The sequence below is a fragment of the Megalobrama amblycephala genome, linkage group LG10 (assembly GCF_018812025.1).
Source record: "Megalobrama amblycephala isolate DHTTF-2021 linkage group LG10, ASM1881202v1, whole genome shotgun sequence".
NCBI classification, from domain to species: Eukaryota; Metazoa; Chordata; class Actinopteri; order Cypriniformes; family Xenocyprididae; genus Megalobrama; species Megalobrama amblycephala.
Window position 1 is genome coordinate 38,318,047 of NC_063053.1, and position 21,605 is coordinate 38,339,651.

At 39.0% G+C, this 21,605-nt stretch overlaps 2 protein-coding genes across 3 annotated transcripts; both read left to right on the forward strand.

Moving 5' to 3' along the window:
- Positions 1 to 2,074: 2,074 nt before the first annotated feature.
- Positions 2,075 to 18,099, forward strand: gtf2a1l (general transcription factor IIA, 1-like). The gene is made up of 9 exons (XM_048206072.1): positions 2,075 to 2,482; positions 2,599 to 2,700; positions 2,802 to 2,922; positions 6,480 to 6,526; positions 6,844 to 6,937; positions 9,441 to 9,901; positions 15,023 to 15,223; positions 16,649 to 16,738; positions 17,400 to 18,099. Exons 1-9 carry the CDS (start codon positions 2,459 to 2,461, stop codon positions 17,505 to 17,507), a joined length of 1,248 nt encoding a protein of 415 aa, XP_048062029.1. The 5' UTR covers positions 2,075 to 2,458; the 3' UTR covers positions 17,508 to 18,099.
- A 146-nt stretch (positions 18,100 to 18,245) lies between these two features.
- LOC125277587 (pseudouridylate synthase 7 homolog) lies at positions 18,246 to 21,004 on the forward strand. 2 transcript variants are annotated; one of them, XM_048206073.1, is made up of 3 exons: positions 18,246 to 18,406; positions 18,494 to 18,608; positions 19,022 to 21,004. In XM_048206073.1, the coding sequence occupies exons 1-3, from the start codon at positions 18,342 to 18,344 to the stop codon at positions 19,163 to 19,165; spliced, it is 324 nt and encodes a 107-aa protein (XP_048062030.1). In that variant the 5' UTR covers positions 18,246 to 18,341; the 3' UTR covers positions 19,166 to 21,004. The 2 variants fall into 2 exon arrangements, with proteins under 2 accessions (XP_048062030.1, XP_048062031.1); XM_048206074.1 differs by having other exon boundaries at positions 19,374 to 21,004.
- Positions 21,005 to 21,605: the final 601 nt, after the last annotated feature.

Below are 21,605 nucleotides of genomic sequence, written 5' to 3' on the forward strand. Positions count from 1 at the left end.
AGCAGATAATAACAAACCCATGATGTTATTATACTCAAAACCCTCAATCAAGGGCTGAAGACATTAACTCCTGCTGGAACATGCCATATTTATCTAGTTATGAAAACAATCATTCAATAGTAGCTACTTCTGAAGTACTTTCATATTTAATTCTTCTAAGTGTATCCTGCTGAAAAGAGACTGCTTAAAGATGGTTTGCTGGTCTGAGCTGGTCTTTGACTGGTTTTAGAGGGTTTTGAGCATGTTTCAGCTGGTCAATCTTTACTGGAGGCTATTAAAAGGGTAAAATGTACTTATTTTTCCTGTCTGCAGTCAATTCGTGACTAGTCACATGATGGTGTTCATGCTCAAAACCTCCTGACTCCAACAGAACTGAACCAGAACTGAGGGTTTATCCTGATAGCACACTGACATCTCAGAGACGTCTATTTGATGTGCGTGTTTACCTCTGGAAGACGTATTTTTACAGTGTTTGCTCATCTGCAATAGGTCTATAGGACATTTCCGGTCAGATGTCAAATAGACATTTAGAAAATGGTTTATGCTGGTCCTAAGCAGGGGTTAAATTGGGCTGAGCCCTGTACATAGACTTACGCTTGTGCGGGACAAGTGGATTTTTTTGAAGTGAAAGAGAATTTTACTTGCCTGAGCAGATAAGTAGCTTGATTAAAATAATAACAACCAAAACGCGAGAATGATTACTTTAGATTAAGTGGCGATTGATAGTGGATACTGATGTACTGGCGGTGATATTGAGCTGTTGAGGCTCATGTAACCTCTTGAGGAGAATTCAAAACAAATGAGCTCCTCTCACACAAAGAAACTCAGTTATCATGTTGCAATAAAAATTCAATATGTGGGGTTTTTAAAGCTAGCTACGATGTATGATAAAGTTAAGCATCACACGACCGAAAGTGCTGAATTCCTGAATATCACCTTGATTGAAATTGACACTAATTTCATACAACAGTTCAATAAAGAAGTACTTATAATATTAATCACTTACGTTTTAGGTGTAATATTGCCTGTTTTTGTTCTATTGTAGCAGCGAAAATAGTTCCAAAGCAGAATCAACGCATCTCGCAGCCGTTTCCAACATAAACACATAATTATAATGTCTATGGTTTCCAATGATTCAGTGTTTTGAATGAATCGTTTGAATAAATGACTCAGTGGCTCACATTAAGACGGTCACTTGCCGCCATCTACTGGCGGTTTAATTTCATGTTTAAAAGTATAAATTTCCCACCAACATTGCTTATTTGTATATTCAAAAATATTTAAAGAATCTCATAACATTATTAAATGCAGTTGTACTTTTTCAGTGTAAATTATTTAATTTGGTAACAGCCCTATAGTGTCTTACTATTTTAATTGATCAAATGTAAGAATTTGAAATAAAAGATGCCCTTTTATAAAGGTTAATAAATAAATAAATATGTCACTGCTGATAAAACGCTGATGAGAATGTTGCTTGTTTCAGAATAAATTATATTTACAACACACACACACACACACATTATATTTTCTCCTTTAATGGTAGCATCACTCCTATATTTGATACTGACACAGAGGAGAAGCACAGGCCTACAGAAAGATGTTATCGTCATCAGATGTAGCTTTGCACACTACCAGCATCTATAGAATGATTTTGATCAGCATTTTAGTGTTCATAGCAGAGGGCTCTCTCAACCTGTTATATTTTAGTTTGTCAGTTGATACGATATTGTAGTCTTTGCATACACATGAAACCACAGAGCCCCCCCACATAACAAATCCCAACCCCTGGCCCTAAGCAACTAGCTCCAGCTCAGGACCAGTTTAAACCATCAAAACATACCTAACCTGCATATGCTGTTTTTTCAACAGGGAAACTGACATCTCAAAGACGTCTATCAGATGTTTGTTAACAGCAGATGCTTTCCAGATGAAGCGATCTTTAACAGACATCTTGCAGATGTGCTATATGAGACAAACCTGTGGATGAGAGCTGCCCTGAGGAACGGACAAACAGATGTTAGATTAGATTTTCTGTCTCCTACAAATTATTTTAAAAATATTAAATTCAAGATAGGCTATTTTGTGATAGGCCTACGTTTTTATTTATTAAAGAAAGAACTAAAAGTTACAGACTGAAACTGAAGGTTGGAACAATATTACAAAAATACATTATGTAACCTAAATAACAGTAAAACGTAAGAAAGAAAGATGATTTTAATAGCGAAACTAGGCGGTGACGTCACTTTGCGCGTTAAAGAGACGCGTCGCGTTTCTCCTCTATATATTTCTATCATATTTTCTTCCCCTCGTTTCGTGATCATTTTCAATTTATACAATTACCTTTCGCCGTGTAGCAACGTCAGTGTCTTAATTACGGTCAATTGTAATGAATGTAAGCGAGAAGAGGGCTTGATTAGCTCTTAATTGGCTTCAGTTGTTGGTTTGACTGAGTGAAGCGATGCTCTCAAACGCCAACACTCTGGTGAGGAAACGACGCTTTATTTACTTTTTCCTTATAAAGATCATTAACAAACATTGTAGTTGTAGTGTGTAGTTAGTGTGACAGTAGATGATCAGGTGTGTGTGACTGATGTCCAGCCGAAGCTGTATCTGTCCGTCATCGATGATGTGATGGACAGTGTGAGAGAGCTGTTCTGTGATGAAGGAGTGGACGAGCGAGTGCTGGACACCCTCAGACAGGTCAGACACTCGTGTTACAGATACAGAGATGAGATGCAGTAAACGGCTTGTTAGTCGAACTGACTTCTGACTGTGTGTGTGTGTGTGTGCGTGTGTTTCAGCTCTGGGAGTCAAAGGTCGTGCAGTCTAAAGCTGTGGAGGGTTTCATTAAAGACAACAATCCATCCAATTTTGTTCTGCAGCTGCCATCAAACTACACACAGACTCTCCATAAACCCACCGGTGTGTCCTGCTTCTGAAATCACTGTCAACGCCTTTCTCCAACAGTGTGTGTGTGTGTGTGTGTGTGTGTGTGTGTTGCTTTGAGGTACAGTGAATTACAGTGTGTTTACAGTATTACAGCAGCTGAACTCAGATTAGTTCTGTTGAAGCTCATCAGTGTGCTTTATGTCAAGCTTAAAATGTTCCCAGTGTTACTCGTCGTAACTGCATTTTTACTAGTAAGAATTAAATTAGAAAGCTCTACAATTCAACTCTTACTTTTAACAATTATTACTGCAGAGCTCTGTAATTCAGTTATTAGTAATTCCAAGCATGGAGCTCTACAGTAGAGTGGTGCAGGTGATGGCGTCTCTGTAGGGCACTCAGCAGTAAGCATCATGCCGGTTCCCTCGACACTAAAGCCGAGTTCAGACTGCACGATTTTAGCCCCGATTTTGGCTCGCCGACAGGTTTTGAGAAATCGCCGACAAATGCCCGAAATCACAGGCAAATCGGTGCTCGTTCACGCGAGTGACAATCACGCAGTGTTCATGAGCAAAGACGCGATCTGAGAGAATCGCCGACACCCGTGAGATATTTGGCATGCTAAATATCTGGACCTGTCGGCGATTCAAAATCCTGCTGTGTGAAAAGCGTTCTGACTGAAAACTACATCAGCGATGACCGACAGCCAATGAGAGAGCAAGATATAGAGCAGCGGGGAGTTATAGACCAAAATATCAGCAAGCATGGCTTCGTTTCAGATAAACATTACAATTTTATCATACAGAAGCAAAGCACAAACATTTGCTTGACCATCAACAGCAGCACATTGAAAAGTTATGTATTTTGCTCCAACTATCGTTGCAGAACACACAATCCTTGTTCTTCGCGTCTCCCCAAACATTTCCTTCTCCATATTCTTCTTTTCTTTATGTTGTTTTCGCTGCAAATCAGCACACAGGCAATTCGTATTTCAAGCTTCTTGCGGGCTACTATTTTTAATAATCCCACCGTGTGTCTCAATCAGCTCCCTAGTTCAGCAGTCAGGGCACTGATCAGGGTATCAGCCACATTCGCTTTCATTATATACTGATTCACGACCTAGGGAGCTAGGGAGCTGATTGAGACACAGGGCCAGTCTCGCGTGAGAACTCCGGTCTTGCGCGCGTTGTTTCCTTGACATGTCTCGCGTGTGTTTGGTTGTGAAACGTAGTTTGTGTGCCAGACAGAGTTGTCGGCGATTCTTCCTATTGTAAAGTCATGCAGTGTGAAACCTTCTGTCGCCGATCCATCGTGCAGTTTGAACACAGCAGCGACTGAATGCTGGCCAAGATAGTCATGCAGTGTGAAAAGAACAGTGACCCGACTACTTTGAAAATCATGCAGTCTGAACTCGGCATTACCCAACAGGATTTTCCCAAAGGCTTTTGGATTATTGCAAAAAAAAAAAAAAAACATCTCTGTGATCAACAAAAGTTTGATACTTGCACGTTTTGTCCATCAAGATGATTTTCACAGTTGAACACGACTTTAATTAATTTTGAAGCTTAAATGCAGGAAAGCTAAAGTTACGCTATAAGTGATCTACACCACAGTCTCACGAGCTTAACGTCACCAGCACTGAGCTTCCGACAGCTCTTTCATCTTTATCTGCAGACATTTCCTCTGAAAGTTTGAGTTGGAATAGTTTGTAAGAGCGTGTCATGATTATTACTGGGAGTGCCCTTGTCTGCCACTAGAGGGCACTCCAACCTGGACTTTTGGTTTTCATCACTTGGACTTCATTTCCCATAACACACTTCCTGGACTCATTATCCTGTCATTGCACCCAGCTGTTTTGTGTTTGATCATTAGTGTCTGTCTATTTATACCTGTTTGTTTCTAGGCGCTTCCTATCAGTCCCGACGTGGTCAAAAGTCCAGGTTGGAGTGCCCTCTAGTGGCAGACAAGGGCACTCCCAGTAATAATCATGACAGAGTGTGATTATAAGCATGACGAGGCTGTAAAAGCGGACTGAGTTCAGCTGTTCGGCTGATGCTGTTTAATGTCGCCGACAGCCTCTGTAGTCAAGTCATTTTCAAGACCTGTAACAGCTTAAAAAAATCACAGGTATGTTAATACTGATGTATTTTATGCTGTAAAATAAAACGTGAAAGTATCTTGATCTTGTGTTCACTACGGACCTTATTTCAGCCATTTAAACAAAAACACATTGACTCTGAGACCATGGAACCACTAAAATGTGTTTTGCTATGGAGAAATATTTAATTACTACATTAATAATTAAAATTATTAAAGAGCAAAGAAAGCACACCAGAGTTTCTTTAAAGAAAACTTGCTGCTGGTCAACATGTGGTGATAAATTTTACCAGACAAAATATCTCATTTTAGTGTTTATTACGCACTGTTACACGTATGCAGAAGTTGAGCTACATATTATTAGGCTAGTCGTCACTCTGACAAAATTAAGCTTTACAATTTATTTATTTCTCTTTTTATATCCATTTGTTTTAATTTCCCTATGACTAAAATATATATATATATATATATATATGTATTACTGACTGCAGAAACCCATAGTCTGATGTACGTTGAAAGGACATATATTTAAATAAGCCCTTTCTGACTTTAAATCTTTCCTGCATATATTTGTTTAATAAATTTATTTATTTATTTATTTATTTTTTTATTCTCATAGCTAAATAACCAACCAAACAAATGCAAGCCCAAATTAGGGGAATGTGATATTGACACAAAACAAAAAAACAAAAAATATTTTGGGATTTTTTTTTAAATTTTATTTTATTTATTTTTTTGACAAGGGTAAGGAGATATTTTGCTGATTGTGTTTTTGTGCGGGCTGGTTTAGGCCTGTCTAAAACTACCAATAGGTGGCAGCCAAACCCTAAATTAATGAGTGATTCATTGAATCATTCATTCAAATGATTTGTTTAAAACGGTTGATTCAGTTAGAAACAATGCAAATGACTGTCTTTATGAAATGGGTCATTGAATCATTGACTCAAATGATTAATTTAAAAACAGATTCAACTCAAGTACGAAACATTGCACTGTTGCTCTGAGACACACATCAGCTCTGCTCTTGTTTGGAACTATTTTCATTGGCTAAACAGAGTAAAAACAGACATTGTTGTGTCCTAAATGTAACTCACTCAATACTTGTTTGAACTGTTGCATAAAATCAGTATCACATTCACGCTTATGCACTGATATAAAATAGTGATATTACATAACTATATTATGTGTAATTAAAATAAAAAATAAAAACTCATACTGGGATATTTTTGCTCTCATAACTAGCAGCATTGCTGGCTTCATCATGTAGTGGATGCTTTTGGACACTAAGTCATGTTTTTGTTCGTTTTTGCAAAGTCAGTGACATACTTTATAATGTCAGCTCGTATATCGTTAAAACAGCAATTATATTGTCACGATAAATATTGCACAGTCACATCTCTCACCACATGCTTTTGCGCTCACACTTTTGTCAGTTTCGTTTAAAGACACTTTGTTTTCTTTGGTCATGTATGCTTGACTCTTTTCTCTGTTCTCAGTTGTCATTCCAGCTGCTCAGAATGTGCAGAATTTCTCCTCTAAAGCAGTAAGTCAACAACAGACTGTGATGCATCACTTACACATTTGTAGCCAATTAGCCAGGATACCAGTACGTTTCTCTTTCCACTCGTGTTTTAAATCCACTTTCACAGCTATTTAATATAGTAAGATTGTCTGTGGTCTGTGTTCATTAATCAGCATCATAACATCTTGAATTATTCAATCTTAATATACATCCCATACAATAATGCAATAAGTTCCCCTTATTAAACTCATGTAAATGTTGATCTTCTAAGGTGAAGCTCTTTTTTTTGAATGTGAAATGAAAATGTTCAAACCGAACATGTTTTCCATGACTTTCAGAACAACTGTGGCTCTGTTGCCACATTCTCTCTGCCTCCTGGAATAACGTATCCGGTCCAGATTCCCGCTGGCGTCACGCTGCAGACGGCCTCAGGTGAGTCTCCGCACTCTCAACACGCTCATCCTCCACGTTTAACATTGTGTTGACTGGATGAAAAGGTTCAGAGCCGGTGCCAGGACACAAGAATCGTCCCCCTCGGTTGAAATCGCAGTCCGGCAAGGACGTAGGTTTGATTTTGACATTGGTGGGGACATAAAAGCAGCCCCATATTTTTTTGCATTTATGATAGACCTTTAATCACAGCTTTTATTTGTATTTATTTATATTTTGCGTGTTTGCCTTTGAGATGTGGGACCATGACTGACTTTTTACATGGGAGAAGACATTCAGCTTCGTGTAAAGAAGTGCAAGAAAAACAAATCACTGTATTTGGGGGTGTGTGTAAAGGATTTTTGAGAAATATTTTCTTGATTCGAGTTCCTAAAAATTTGCATTGCAACTTGATGACCATGGGAAAATGGGGGTCTCACGGCCAAACCAGTTGAGATCTACTGCTATAGACTGAGTGTTAGTGTACTTCATCTCTTATGACACATAGCAACACTAATATGTTTGACCTCTTATTGAAAGTAGCATACTTTTACCTGTTGAGACGAGCCTTTACAAGCACCCATAAGAGCTGTGATTGTAATGTTTGAGTTAAGGGAGGTATGATGCGTGAAAGGGGCATTTGCAAAATTTGCTGTATTTTTGTAACTTTGCTAGGTGTTGGTAGTGTCACAAAAACAATCTTTGATCATATTAGGAAATCATTATAATGCAGCCTAAAGGTAAAATATGAGAATCATGAATGATTACATCACCTCCTGTATTGTTCGCTCATTTGTCAAATGGAAAATGCAATGACTGAATCGTTCATGAGCGACCCATCACTATTGTACTGTTTTAACATTACTAGCGTTTCACATCTTCAGCATACCTGAGAAAAGATGCAGGTAAAAGACAATATTGACAATATACAGTCATGTTCATGTAGTGTGAAATATTAAACATCCAATTGTCTGTTGTTGCTTATATGGAATAGCTTTTATAGTGTTTTCATATGAATTAAACCACATATGAAGCAATCATGACTAAGCAGACTTTGCAAAGAGTTTGATATCAAAAACTGATGTATTATGCTGCTACAATAATATGTAAAAGAAACTTGGATCATCATGTTGATTTGTAAATCCAAACAAGATGCCAAAAAATAATCCAAACAGGGGAACCAGACACATAATCCAGGCAAGGAAACCAGGAATGCAACCGCTCACAAAGAGGTGAAGAGACATGTAAGAACAACGACCTACAAAAGACAACTGAACACGGGTGTAAATACACAGGGATCATAAGGGCTACCCAGGGAGAGGTGAAGGTGATAAGTAACTATGGCAACAAATGAGAGAAACTATGGACTATGGGGGGTAACTAACATGGTAAGCAATGAAAACAAAGGATATGGGGACTAAACACAGGAACAGGAACAGAAAATATGCTTTAACATAAAAGTCCTTTTAGTCCAAGGAGCGGATTCCAGACACTCCACAAAAGGTCTAGGAGGGTGGTGGAGCAGAGGTGGACTAGGGAGAGGGATGGAGGACCAGGCCCGTGGAACAGAAGTGTAACAGAGCAGGTAGCCGGGGTGGAGCTGGAGACCACCATGGTGGAGCAGATGGAGTAGAAGTCCACCATGGTGGAGCAGGAGGAACTGGTGACCACCACGGTGAAGCAGGCAGAGCTTGCGAACACCAATGCAAAGCAGACAGGACAGAAGACTACCTCAGCAGAGCAGATGAAACTGGTGACCACCACAGCAGACCTGGTAGAACTGGAGATCACCATGGGGGATTAGGCAGAACTAAAACCGAGAGCACAGAGAGGTTAGAAACGTCTCCATGGAGTAACAGGAAGCACGGAGGGTTCAGGGAATGCCTCTTTGACCGGTACAGAATCTGCATGAAGTTCATAGGTGGCTTCCATGATCATGTCAGTGGAGACAGTTCAGGAACCTCCGTGGTCATGTTATGGCAGACAGGGTTCAAAGGCGGCCTTCTTGGCCATGACGCAGAAAGCAGAGGGTCCAGGAGCAGTCACCGCCACCTAAAAAGGATCAGTAGCGGTCACCGCCGCCTCGAGAGGATAAGTAGTGATCGCAGCCACCTCAGAAGGGAGCTGTAGCTGTAGCTGTAGCATGTCGGCAGCCCTGGGAGGAGCTCAAAACTCCGTTCTTGGAGGGCCAAAGTCCTGCAGAGTTTAGGTCAAGCCTGCTCCAAGACACATACCTGTAGTTTTAAAATGAAGGACTTGATTAGCTGGATTAGGTGCATTTGAATAGGGTTGAAAATACACTCTGCACGGCTGTGGCTCTCCAGGAACGGAGTTTGCACCCCTGCAACAGTTGCTTTAATCCTACAGACAAGACTGAGTTGAAGAAGCCTTCTCTCTAAGACTTTGAATCTCCCATTCCAACCACTTATTGTGTTGATGTAAATGAGCTGAAATGATGGCATAAATAATGTTTAGCTGTTCTTCCCCATTCCTCTCTCACATTTAGGACATTTCTACAAAGTCAATGTTCCTGTAATGGTCACGCGAGGAGGTCAGCATGTCCTGACCCGACCTGCTTCAAACCTGGTCTCTCATCCCGTGGCCGTTTCTCGCAGCATCCCGGCCCATCTGTCTGTTCCGTGTCCTCCAGCGCCATCTGGTTGTGTGGTGTCTGAGACACTGCCAAATCCTCCGCAGCCATCGCCCCATCAGCTCTGTCAACAAACTGATGACAAACCCTCCCCATCAGCCTCTGACAGTCAGAGCGAGTTCACCCTCGATGGCATTGAGTTCAGCCCACAGCCCATCGACATGAGTGCCTCATCGTTCTTCACTCCGCCAGCACAGGGGCCGCGCTCGGATTATACCAGGAATGTGATCGAAACGGCCTTAAAAGAGCCAGATGGAGTAGATGATGAATCGACTGCTCTTCCAGATTTGCAGGCTAAAACTAGTCATGACATTAAGGTAAACTTCAATTCAACATGCCAAATACCTATGAATATGAAACCAGTGTTGTGTTCTAGTCTTTTCTACCTCTAAATAGAGATGGTGGACAAGTGAAAAGCCCCAAAACGATAGGAAGCTAAGTGTTATCTGACAGGTTGCTGAAATTAAATGTTTTACATGCACTTAAGAAAACAGCTTTTTAAAACATTCTCTATTCTTCATAAGAACTTTATTCTTCTGTATAAGTTGTTGCTTTTTGCTGCCTGCATCTACAACTGGTCCATTTCCCGGCAGTCTGAAATGAGTTTACCTTTCAATTAAACATTTTGTGTAAAAGTCACTGTGAACTTGAGGACTATAAAAGGTGCTTTGCATGTAGTGTGGCTATGAAAGGGGGTCTCGGGATACTCTCGTCCAACACAACACATGTAGCCACTTTCACTGGCTTCAGGGCCAGGATGAATGAACTCCTCAGCGCTGGATATGTCTGACTCAATCAAGCAACTTTAGTTTCTCCTGCAAAGCATTGAGTCCTACAGCACTTCTGTGCTAAACCCAGTCACGTTTATTAGGGCTCGTTCACACAGAATGCGGTTAGTGGAATGGGCAAAACACAAGGTCTCGAGACACGGTTTTTAAAAAGTTGAAGTGATTTTAACTTGAGCGCCACGTTTTTAGAACACCATGTCATGTGTGACACACTGCAAAAGATGCAAGACGCGAGCTCAATGGTTTTGCATGTCCATCTAGCGCGTTTACATAGAAAAACAATGGAAAAGTAGTGCATTGGAATAGAAAAACACGTTCTGTGTGAATGGCCCCTTACTCGTCCAAGTATCCTTGCAACAGCTGGCATCTTCAGTGCGCTGTGAGGCCCGGTTGAGGGTGTTTCTAGTTGTTGACACAATTGGGCAGCAACAACCATGGGGTTGGGGGTGCATTGTGTGTGACTAAACTGGTTCTTTTTCGGCAATGTTTCATTCGACTGCTACATTAGGAAAGTAGTTCTGCAACATTTTCCCAGTTCGACTCTCATGCAAGGCTCTGGTCTTGTCATAGATTGTAGGCACAACTATCTTGGACCATGTCTCCAAAGTGTAAACCTGGGTTTTCCACACCACAGCAAGTGGACAAATGTCAGATGATGTGTTTCGCTTCCTCTGAAGCACTGGGTAGTTTATTCATTATCACATCCAGAGTTTGTTGGCCTGGTGTTGCTTTTACAGGTTGTTTGGCGTTTAGCTCTAGATGTTGAACAAGATGGGACCTCATGTTGGACATATTAAAGTGTTCCCTGGACCGAGAAATTCATGTTTATTTGTGAGCAAAAGTCCGCTTGGTTGACGCAAAACACTTTTGACAGCTCCAGGGCTTTGGTGACAACTACACTTTTGCACTTTTGTATCCTCGTCAACAGACAGTCGGATCAACAGAGGGTTATTAACAACAGTTAAGAATGAGTTTATCACTGAAAATTGTATTGTAATTTGTGTACTCTTTATACAGCATTATGCGAAAAATGGCTTACTATGGCAACAGCTTTTTTTAATCCATGTTTTGCTTCAGGCGGAACAGAGTGGCAGTTTCTTTCAGTTTTTCTCTCCATTTGGCCTAAAACGCTCTGTTTGTGGTCATCCAGTTTGAAATATTGACTACAAACACAGACATCACGACATTCTCTCTGTATTTAATTTTATTTTTTTTGCTGCCTACAACGTGCTGAATACTTCGCTAGAAACCAGATGTAACTCACTCCCGCTGAACATTTTATTGTTTTAATTCTTGCAAGTCGACACCATTGACTAAAAGTTTGCTAAGGAGTATTTCCTATTAAACAGTGCTGCCCCCTAATAGTCGACAAAAAGAGGCTTAGTCAACCAAAATTTTATTAGTTGGTTAGTCGCAGAAAAAAAACTCCAGGATGTGCTGAAGTCACGCAGTTGGAGCGGGTCCTTGTTAGGGCAAGCGTTACAATTAGACGTTGACAATACAGCAATGTTAACCGTATTAGGAGAATGATCGGACCTCATGATGGCGCCGGCGCGCCTGATTAACCGCTGTCATGTGACGCTCTATGAATGTAGAACACATCACTGTTCTTAAGCGGCTGTTCATTGAGAAATGCATTATTGCGCTATAAAAATGAGACGCAGGCAGTGGAATGAGAAAAAAGGCAAAGTTATTACGTGAGATGAGCTTTTTTTTATCTGACCGCCGTGTTTTTAGAACGCCGTTTCATGGGTGAGACGCTGCAAAAGACGCGACACACAAGCGCAACACCTAAACACGTCCACAAAACAAATAGCGCAATGAAATGTATAAACCTGTTTGATATTCATGTTTGCATGATGGTGACGGGCTGAAAGCTGCTGCTGTTTTCTGTTTTTAATAATAGCCTATTACTGGTGTTATTTATTGCTATTACTTTTTGATTAAGAAATATTTAGCATTTTCTTATTTTATATTATTTCAGATTATATAGAGTGTTTAAGATAAGTTTTTACAACATTTGTCTTCATATTTCAGGCATATTTCTGCAAAGATATTTAACCAATTGTTTTACATTTACACCATGTTTATCACTTTGTGTGCTGCACTTGGAATGGAACTTTTTTTAACCAGATTGTTAATGAAGAGAATGTTACTTAAATCAGCAAGTTTTTAAGGTGACTAGTTAAACAGTAAAAAAAAAAAAAAAAAAAAAAAAAATCACAATCGTGAATCGGTCAATCGTTCTGAAAAAAAATCAAGATTTTATTTTTTTTGTCATATCGCCCAGCCCTACAGGCAGGAAATCCAAATGTTGGTCTATCATCCATTGACCTCAAATATGGCTTTAAGTAGTAGCAACTTTAAATGGCGCTCACTCTAATGTTATCCTAGATAAATGTGGTGTTATTAGGAGCATATCCGAGAGTTTGTGCAGAGTTCGGAAGCTGAAGTACAGCACACTTACTGCAAGACATGGAGGCGCCGGTGCGACCACTTGCATTTTTTTCCTGACAACAGCAGAAACAACTTAAAATCATTTTTGTCATACAGATAAAAGTAATACATTTTTTACTGTAAAGGGTACTTATTTGAGTAAACTCACAATAACAACAAAACAGTGCTTTTGTAAAAGAATGAAAATAAACAGGATGCACTTTCTGCTGTCTCGGCCTCTAAACTGGAGCGCGTCACAAAAATGAACCGAAACTCAGTGTATACTTGCCTCACAGACATGCGAAATATATCTATAAAATGCTTGAAATGTCTACTTTTACACAAACTAATTCAAATAAAAAACAAATGCTCCCTGATTATGAAATCCATATGAAGGATGCCTTCTGTAGGCACGTCAGCATCAACTTCATCTTTGCAGCCGACACTGTCTCAGAAAACACTAGTTTATTAATAATTAAAATGTCTTCTTGCTATTTTTTCCTACACATTCATAATAATTTCTTTTGCCCGTGCTTTGCAGCAAACTTTGTGTGTGCTTGAGTGCAGGATAGGCTTTATATTCCCCCCAGTGTGTGTGTGTGTGTGTGTATATATATATATATATATATATATATATATATGAATGACTACTAGTCGATAGGGTGACCAGACGTCCCGAAAAATTCGTGACAGTCCCGAAATCTAAACCGTTGTCCCGAATCCCGAATCTGGCCCTAACTGTCTGCGGAGGTTGAGTTTTCCTGCAACCAGCCCCCGCCGGCTGCTCATTGGCTGCAGCATCTTTTTTCTAAGTTCTAAAAAAATACCGTAGGCGGCTAAGGCGCGAATTTAGATATGCACTTTTTGTTTTAAGCCTTGATGATGAAGAGAGCGCAAGCTGCTGCAGCCGCGAGGAGGACAGTGATGCACGCGTAAAGGAGTGATTGATTGTTCGCGGCACTTCACTACACAATTATTTCCTTAAAGTTAGGCTATACAGAAAGGTCTGATTTACACACTGTTATTTACAACAGTCATTGTTTTTGTTTTTTTCACAATGACATTTGAGTTCATGATTTTAATGTTGTTTTTTTGTGGCAGACTAAAGACTAATGACAGACTGTTGATCTTTTGAATAAAAATATGTTTGGTTCAGGTTTGAAATTCATTATCTTTTATTATAGGCAATGCAGTCTAATATCATAGAAGCCCCCCAGACCATGAGTACAGATTTAGCTATGTCTAGTTCTGCTTTCTTGGTAGTGTGTAAAATCCAAAGTGAAGCTGATGTCCTGTAATACTCAAATAATTATGAATAAATGTTGTCCTCTACTCTCCACCTCACCTATAAGCCCAGAGTATACTTTTTTTTTTTTTTTTTTTTTTTTAAACGTGTATGCTCGTGCACAGTCAAACGCATAGCCCTTACTCATACGCATACACAGATGCATGCGCAGTTTTGAACAGTATCTCTCCACGAGTTATAACCCATAGAGTTGTACAGATGAGGGTACTTTCTAACCTCTTCACACAATCTCTCGTCTATGTTGGCCTCCGTTGTCGCTGTAGATTGCATGCGCTCCGGTCTGTTCTGTTTCTGCAGTTTTTCTTCGACTACCTTGTGAATCGACGCCCTCAGAACCACCTTGTGGATGAACTAATTACTACTGCAAAACAATTAAATGTGCGACAGTACGCGCGTACAATTTAAGAAACTTACTCTTCTGATGATCAGATTTGCGTCACGCGCACTGTACACTAATCCTCGAGTACGTGTTAAAAGTATACTTTGGGCCATAAGCAAAGACTAAAATATAGCAATTGAATATGAATTATATAAATTCTGCCATAAAAAAATATATTTCAATATCATTAAAAAGCGACGGTTAAGTGAGTTGTTCTCCCCCCCACTCTAATGCATGAACCGATGCATGAAAAAGTAGACCTTAAACTAAAGGTTTGCCTAATCCATTAAAAAAGTGAATGTAAAATGGGTTATAACTGAACATGGTGCTTCACTTTAAATATGTTAATGAGATTTGAGAGCCGAGGAGGAGGGTGGAAATATGCAAATGTGTTTGAGATGAGTAACAATTTTAATTTTGGTTCTCCTGAAAAAAACTTTCATCATGTAGTTTTAATGAAACCGTATAATTGTTTCTGCTCAAAGATTGTCGTTAAATGCAGAATATGATACTGATGCTGTTTCATCAGCTTGAGACGGAGCTCCAGACGGACATCAACTTCAACCAGCTGGTGGACATCGCACAACTGGATGGAGTCGCTGACAGCAGCTCCGACACTGAGGAAGATGACGACGACGATGATGATGATGATGATCTGGGGCTCGTTGGAGAGAATGAGTTTCTGGGAATGATCAATGGCAATGGGGAGGAGGAGTTGGAAGAGGAAGAGGTAAGGAGAGCTCACAGCACGGGTTTCTGAGAGTCTGCAGAGCTGCGACTGAAGAGAGATTGTAGCATCAAGGTAGATCGTGGAAACTTTTTAATCGTTAATGGTGTAATATGATTACACACACCCCTAGTGCCAGCCTGAGGGTTCACAGTGAACGACATGGACACTTACAGGCAGGAAACAGTAGGTGGCGTTTACTAGACCAGTTACTGAACCGAAGAATGAGCCGTCAGAGTCTGACGAGTGCTGATTAACCAGGTTTAAATGAGTCAATACATCATCAATACTTCTTCCAAGTGTTTTGTCTTACTCTGATTCACTATGGTAAGCCTCTGCGTGTCTCTTCTCTGTAAATAGAGAAAAGTAGCTTGTGTACGGTGTGGGATTAGTGCAGGTTAGTTGTCACCATGAGTGAGACCATAGATGGACAACGCAGACGACAGACCTCTGGGAAATCACTGGTTGTAAAAATAAAGAAACTCAGAACAGTGCAGAATCGACAATCAAAAAGGCAAAGCGACAGAGTTTGTAACAAAACCAGAATCAACGCTGGCTTGGCTTTTTAGAGATGGTGAAAATTCAGAGATTTAAAGGGATATAAAAGCTTTTTTTCTTCCTCAACAGGTTAGATGTTAGTTACACTTTAGTCCTGTGGTCCACTTTAGACATTCTACTAACTAGAAGTTTTAGAGTATTATAAGAGATACCGTTAAGTTTGGGTTAGTAGAATAAGTTGACATATGTAGATGCAAAGTTACTTATAGTCAGTGGATTGTCTAAAGTGGATCATCGAATTAAAGTGTTGCCAAGATGTTTTTTTGAAAGGATCGTTAGCCATAAAGCTCTCTAACGGATTTCATTGTAAATAATTATCTACTGTAAAGGGGGATTTCTTTATGGGTTTTTGTAGCGCAGATGCTGGAGTTTATTATCAAGGAAGGGCTGTGCAAATGATAAAGCTAACGACATCTTCAGCTGTGTAATTAGTGACCCTTTACATCTAAACTGGTTATCTCTTGAGCCTAATGTTTTATGAGTAAAACACATCTGCTGCCACCACTATCATCTAATTAGTCAAAACATCAACTTAATGATGTCACTAGCATGCTCAGATGACCACTACTGAAATAAAGCGCTCATTGTGTGGACAGACACTGTACCTTTATATTCTGGAAGATGAAAATGGGACATTTTTCTGCTATCACTAGTTGGGTGTGAAGAAAACTTTAAGAGGTCTTGAATCATAGTTAATATTGCATTTTTGCTTTTCTTGATTTACTCATTAGACCTTGAAGAATTTGAGGTGAATTTCAGGTCTCATTATAACGGTCATGTTCATGAGCAGGAAGACGATAATAGAGTCTAGACACATAAAGTCTAGTCCAGTTTAAAAGAGAAGAAATGAATGCTTTCTCTTTCTCTCAGGATCCGCTGAACTCCGGAGATGACGTGAGTGATCAGGATATCCCAGAGATCTTCGACACTGAGAATGTCATCGTTTGCCAGTATGACAAGGTAAAAAACAAACAAAAAAAGATTTTATTGAATGAGGTGAAAGGACTTGAAAATGAACATTGCTTTAAAATACACTGGATAAAGACAATGGCTATTAAATAAAAGTATCATATTTTTCCAGTAGCAGTCTCTTAATTCTGATACGATCCTGTCTAAACCCTGTGGAACGGATGATCTTTTATGATAAAACATGAGCTTGTGTTTGTGCTTCATACTCTTATGTGTTTTTAGTTTGTGTCTGGGACGGCGCTTTGACGTGTTTAGCGTGAATGAATTCAACTTTTTTTTTTTTTTACAACCACCTGGAAACATTCATTTTTTTTTTTTCTAGTGTCTTTTACAATTACAACTTATACAATTCAACAAGTCTTTTAGCTAATAAATCAAGGAATTTTGATAAATTGATAAACTTCCCATAAATGCAAAAAACATGCAAAAAAGAGTTTTGTAGAGAACACTGAGAACTGGAGCATGTGAAAACAGGTGAAAGGTGTGTATGCAGGTTTCAGGCAGTAGGTGGCGGTATGGACCTTCAAGCGGTTTTGGGAAGAGAAGAAAGAAGACCATTGATCCGTTTGATGAGACTTCATTGAAAGTTGCTGTAGTGTCAACAATAGTACTAATATTTTAATGTATTAAATGACATTTGTTTGTTTTACAGATTCACCGTAGTAAGAACCGATGGAAGTTCTACTTGAAAGATGGAGTGATGAGTTACGGAGGGAAAGACTATGTTTTCTCGAAGGCTGTGGGAGAGGCGGAGTGGTGAAGGACAGAATTTACTCATTTATTACAGCTTTCTTTTCCTTATCTTTCATAATAGTTATTATTTACACAATCTGAAGATTGTTTGTTTTTCTTGAGTTTGTGACATTTGATACTGTATTCTGATACAGAAATGAATGACGCTTATTGAATAAGAAATGTTCAGATAGAATAAATCTTTTTTTTTTATTTTTTTTTTTATGTATTTCCATCTGAATATCAGTGGAGATGTAGTTTTCATTATATAAGATTCCTTGTGGTTTTTTTTTGTTGTTGTTATTTTTGAAACTGTGGACTTTTAAAACAAACATTAAAATGCTGTTTTCGGATCAGACTTTCTCCCAGCTCAGAATCTGATCAGCTGACTGGACGGTGATGAAACACTGCTATAAAGATGTTCAAGTCTGCATCAGGAAATGTTTGAATTATACTGAACTCAACAGAATTATATTGATTGATTATATTGAATTATACTGATAACTCGATAGATATTTACTTTCTCCAGTTATTGTATATAAATGTTCTGAATATAATGCTGCTGGTATTGATCATGTGTGTTTTCTTTACAACAAAATAAAATAAAGCATTTAAAAAGGCTCAGTTATGTTGTTTCATTCTGTGATTCATTATTTTGTCCTTTTTCGTTTAGTGTCTTTTGTCTCTTCCTTTGTCTCCCACCGAAGCCCCTCGAAAGCATTCGTGGCTGGAGAACCGTGGGAGTTTGTCATTTTGTGCTCTATAAGGAGAAGGACACCAACATCTTCTCAGAGTTCCTCCTGCTGCCGTTACGGATCATCACACACAGAGTTCAGGCTTTGTGTTTAGGGTCAGGCCCAACATGTTCTCCTACATGGACACCAAACACAAGAAGACCGTCACAGTGCGAGAGATCACCGTCCTGAAGTGAGTGAAGCGGAGCACCAGATCCCTCAAACTCTCCTGTATTCTGCTCTTTTGTTGCTTTTTGAAAATCTGAATGTTTCTTCACAGGATCAGCGCTGAAAGATTGTCTCGCCTCAACAATCTGAAGCTGGGAAACTTCAGCTACGAGAAACATCCATTAAGACTCGGAGCTGCAGGAAAACCACTTCACGGTGGTTCTCAGGTGAGGAACTGACGCTTCGCTCCATGTGAGCTGCTGTTTGATGCCATAATCTGTTCTCTCTCTCTCTCTGTCTCTCTGTCTGGCTTTCTCCAGCAAGATAAACAGTTAAACCAGTTTAGACCAACTTTATTTTAAGATGGTGCACCCAAATATAAAACTCCTGTCATCATTTCTTCACCCTCATGTTGAAGTTGTATGAGCAATGCTGGTTTGTAACTGGCACAAGTTAGTTAAGCTGGTTCTGGCTGCAGGTAGTCCAGTGTGACGTCTTCACTGGTCATTCAGACCGGTTACCAGTCGAACCAGCTTGGCTGCTCTGAGCCGGTCTGTCTGTTTTATCAAGCATGAGTTTTATTAAGCACATGCTAAAATAAACCTGAAATATGAGAGTGTGAAGTCTCTCTGCTCCACAGGAATATCTCGGGCAGGACATGACTTCACTCAGAAACCGGCTTCAGTGTTCCTGCAGTTTATTGCTGATCAACACTCGTCTGTGTCGTGTTTGTAATGTTGACAGTGAAGAAGCTCAGTTTTTGTGTTTGGTTGAGGGATTTTAAAGCTCTGGCAGACTGTAAAGACAATTATTACATGTATTTTCAGAACTTGAGCATAAACTGAACATTTTCTGGTTCTTGATTAATTTTGCTATTTAATGATTTATTGTTGTTTCATGATGAATACTGAAGTTTTCAGTGTGAATATTGTAAGCTGAATAAATGAATCGTTTTCTCTCGGTGTGTCGGGCGTGTCCTCAAACACCCACAGCAAACATTCCCCGCTGCAGACGAGATGAAGCAACGCGTTCCTCCTTCATTCTTACAGCGACTGGGCCTTTATCAGGGGATTCTTTGCTCACAAAAAGGACTTGACATCTGTGAAAGGCGTTAAAGATTGAAGACTGGCTTTTCTCCTGCTGCTCGTGACGATGATCACATGACTCTGATCAGATGTTGTCCTCGCAGAAGCACACACATTAGTGTTGAGAAAAACATTTCATCAGTGTAATCATATCTGCAGGATAAGACTGCCATGTTGAGACATTTAAAGTGTTCAGAACTCTTCATGATAACACTTGTGAAATCCCTTATACATCCAATACCTGTGGCGTGTCCCTCCATTGCACTTTGACCTCATCACATTAAAGCAGTCATTTGTCAACAGTTTGATGCATTTAAAGGATAGTTTACCCATATGAGTTTCTTTGCTGAACACAAGAGATTTTGAAGGGTAATCAAACAGTTGATGGACCCCATTGACTTCCATAGAATTGGAAAAAACCTGAAAGTCAGTCTTATCAACTGTTTGATTACTGACATTTTTTCAAATATCTTCTTTTGTGTTCAGCAGAGCAAAGAAACTCATACAGGTTTGGAACAACTTGAGGGTGAGTGACTGATGAACTGTCCCTTTAATACATCATTTTTATCAGGTGAAATGTCTTCATGTTATTTGTAAATTCAGTCCATCCAGGTTAACTATAAAAACTAGTCGCTTTTAACAGACATTAAACAACTGTGTTAATTATAGTCCAAATACTGATTCACATCTGATGTTTTACACAGTATTGCTTCAGACAGTCGGATCACCAGTCTGTGAGGAGTCCAGTACCATAACCACCACCATGACCCCTGACCCCTAATGTTACAAAACTAATGTAATAATTGTTGTAACCATTACGTGTTACACTGATATTATATGATGATATATGATATTATGATATTATATTATATTATATATTGAGCGGAACATTCAACAAATTTTGAATTGTCCAAATTATCCCCTTCGTGATTTTATATAACAAGGTGAAAATCAGAATTTCTCAATGTTGTTTTGTGAATCTGGTTAATCAGGTTAAGCTAGGGCTTTAGAGCTGTTGAGTAATATTCAGTTCCTGTGAAAACCTGTTCCAGTGGGCGGAGCATATGTGCATATTCATGAATATTCACTCTGCAGTGGGCGTGGCTTTATTGAAATACGAACAAACGAATGGAATGAAAGGTGTTTTATCTTGTTTTATCATGTTTGATAGATTATTTCGATAAGGTAATACAGCCGAATGGACACGTGCTCATTTACATGATCAACTGTTCTTAATCTTAACATTATAGGCATTATAAAATAATCGCTTTGCACATGCTTTTATTAGAAAGCTTTCATCAGGGTTTTTCATCGTTTTTGCTGTCTAGCCTAATGTTAGGGATACAAAAAACTAATCAAGCACATATTTCTGTTTTTCCTCGTTGTTTGTCGCATCTTTTGAAGTTGTAAGTCCTTATAATTAGTTTATTTTGCAGCATCGTGACTTTCACAAAAATTACTGAAATAAAATTCAGTTTTGATAAAGATTTTAAAAAGTTCTTTGACGTTGTTTTGTGTTCACTCTTGTCAGTTTTCATGCTGACACTTTGAGCATTAGGTTATCTAAATGATTTAACTAATATTTCTTATTTTGTAAATGTTTTTTTATCATTTTTTATAATTAAGACAGGATTCATTCTATGTAGTTCTGTAAAATTAAGAAACATATTTAACAAAGTATTTACACAAATACAAGAACTACAAACGTTGAATCCGTTGTTCTGAGCAGCTGACTGATTTTCTCTACAGGTGTTTTCCTGTGTGTTAGAATGCAAATCAAGAGAGACCATTTACATTTACAGTTATTCATTTACTCATTTGGCAGACGCATTTATCCAAAGCGACTTACAGGTGAGGAATACAACAAGCGAGTCGTCATGACGAGGCAAATAGACACAAGAAGTGCCCACAATACCAGAGACCAGAAAAAAGTACCAGTACCTTAAACATTTTTTAAAAAATGAATTTTTATTTCCTAATTTTATGCATTACTGTTTTGGTTTATCCAATGAATTTCACACTATAAGCTTTATCAGAGTGTGTGTTCTCTGAAGATGGACATGCAAGACAAATCAACAAAAGCAAAAGCTTAAAATTAAGGGCCTCTGCATCCCTGACAAACAAAATATTCTTTTATAT

Bases quoted from the DNA above. Each gene is read 5' to 3' on its own strand.
- gtf2a1l (XM_048206072.1), top strand. From the start codon at position 2,459: ATGCTCTCAAACGCCAACACTCTG. The intron at 2,701-2,801 runs GTCAGACACTCG...CGTGTGTTTCAG, and splicing joins TGCTGGACACCCTCAGACAG to CTCTGGGAGTCAAAGGTCGT. The intron at 15,224-16,648 runs GTAAGGAGAGCT...TCTTTCTCTCAG, and splicing joins AGGAGTTGGAAGAGGAAGAG to GATCCGCTGAACTCCGGAGA.
- LOC125277587 (XM_048206073.1), top strand. From the start codon at position 18,342: ATGTTCTCCTACATGGACACCAAACACAAGAAGACCGTCACAGTGCGA. The intron at 18,407-18,493 runs GTGAGTGAAGCG...GTTTCTTCACAG, and splicing joins CGAGAGATCACCGTCCTGAA to GATCAGCGCTGAAAGATTGT. The intron at 18,609-19,021 runs GTGAGGAACTGA...TCTGCTCCACAG, and splicing joins CACTTCACGGTGGTTCTCAG to GAATATCTCGGGCAGGACAT.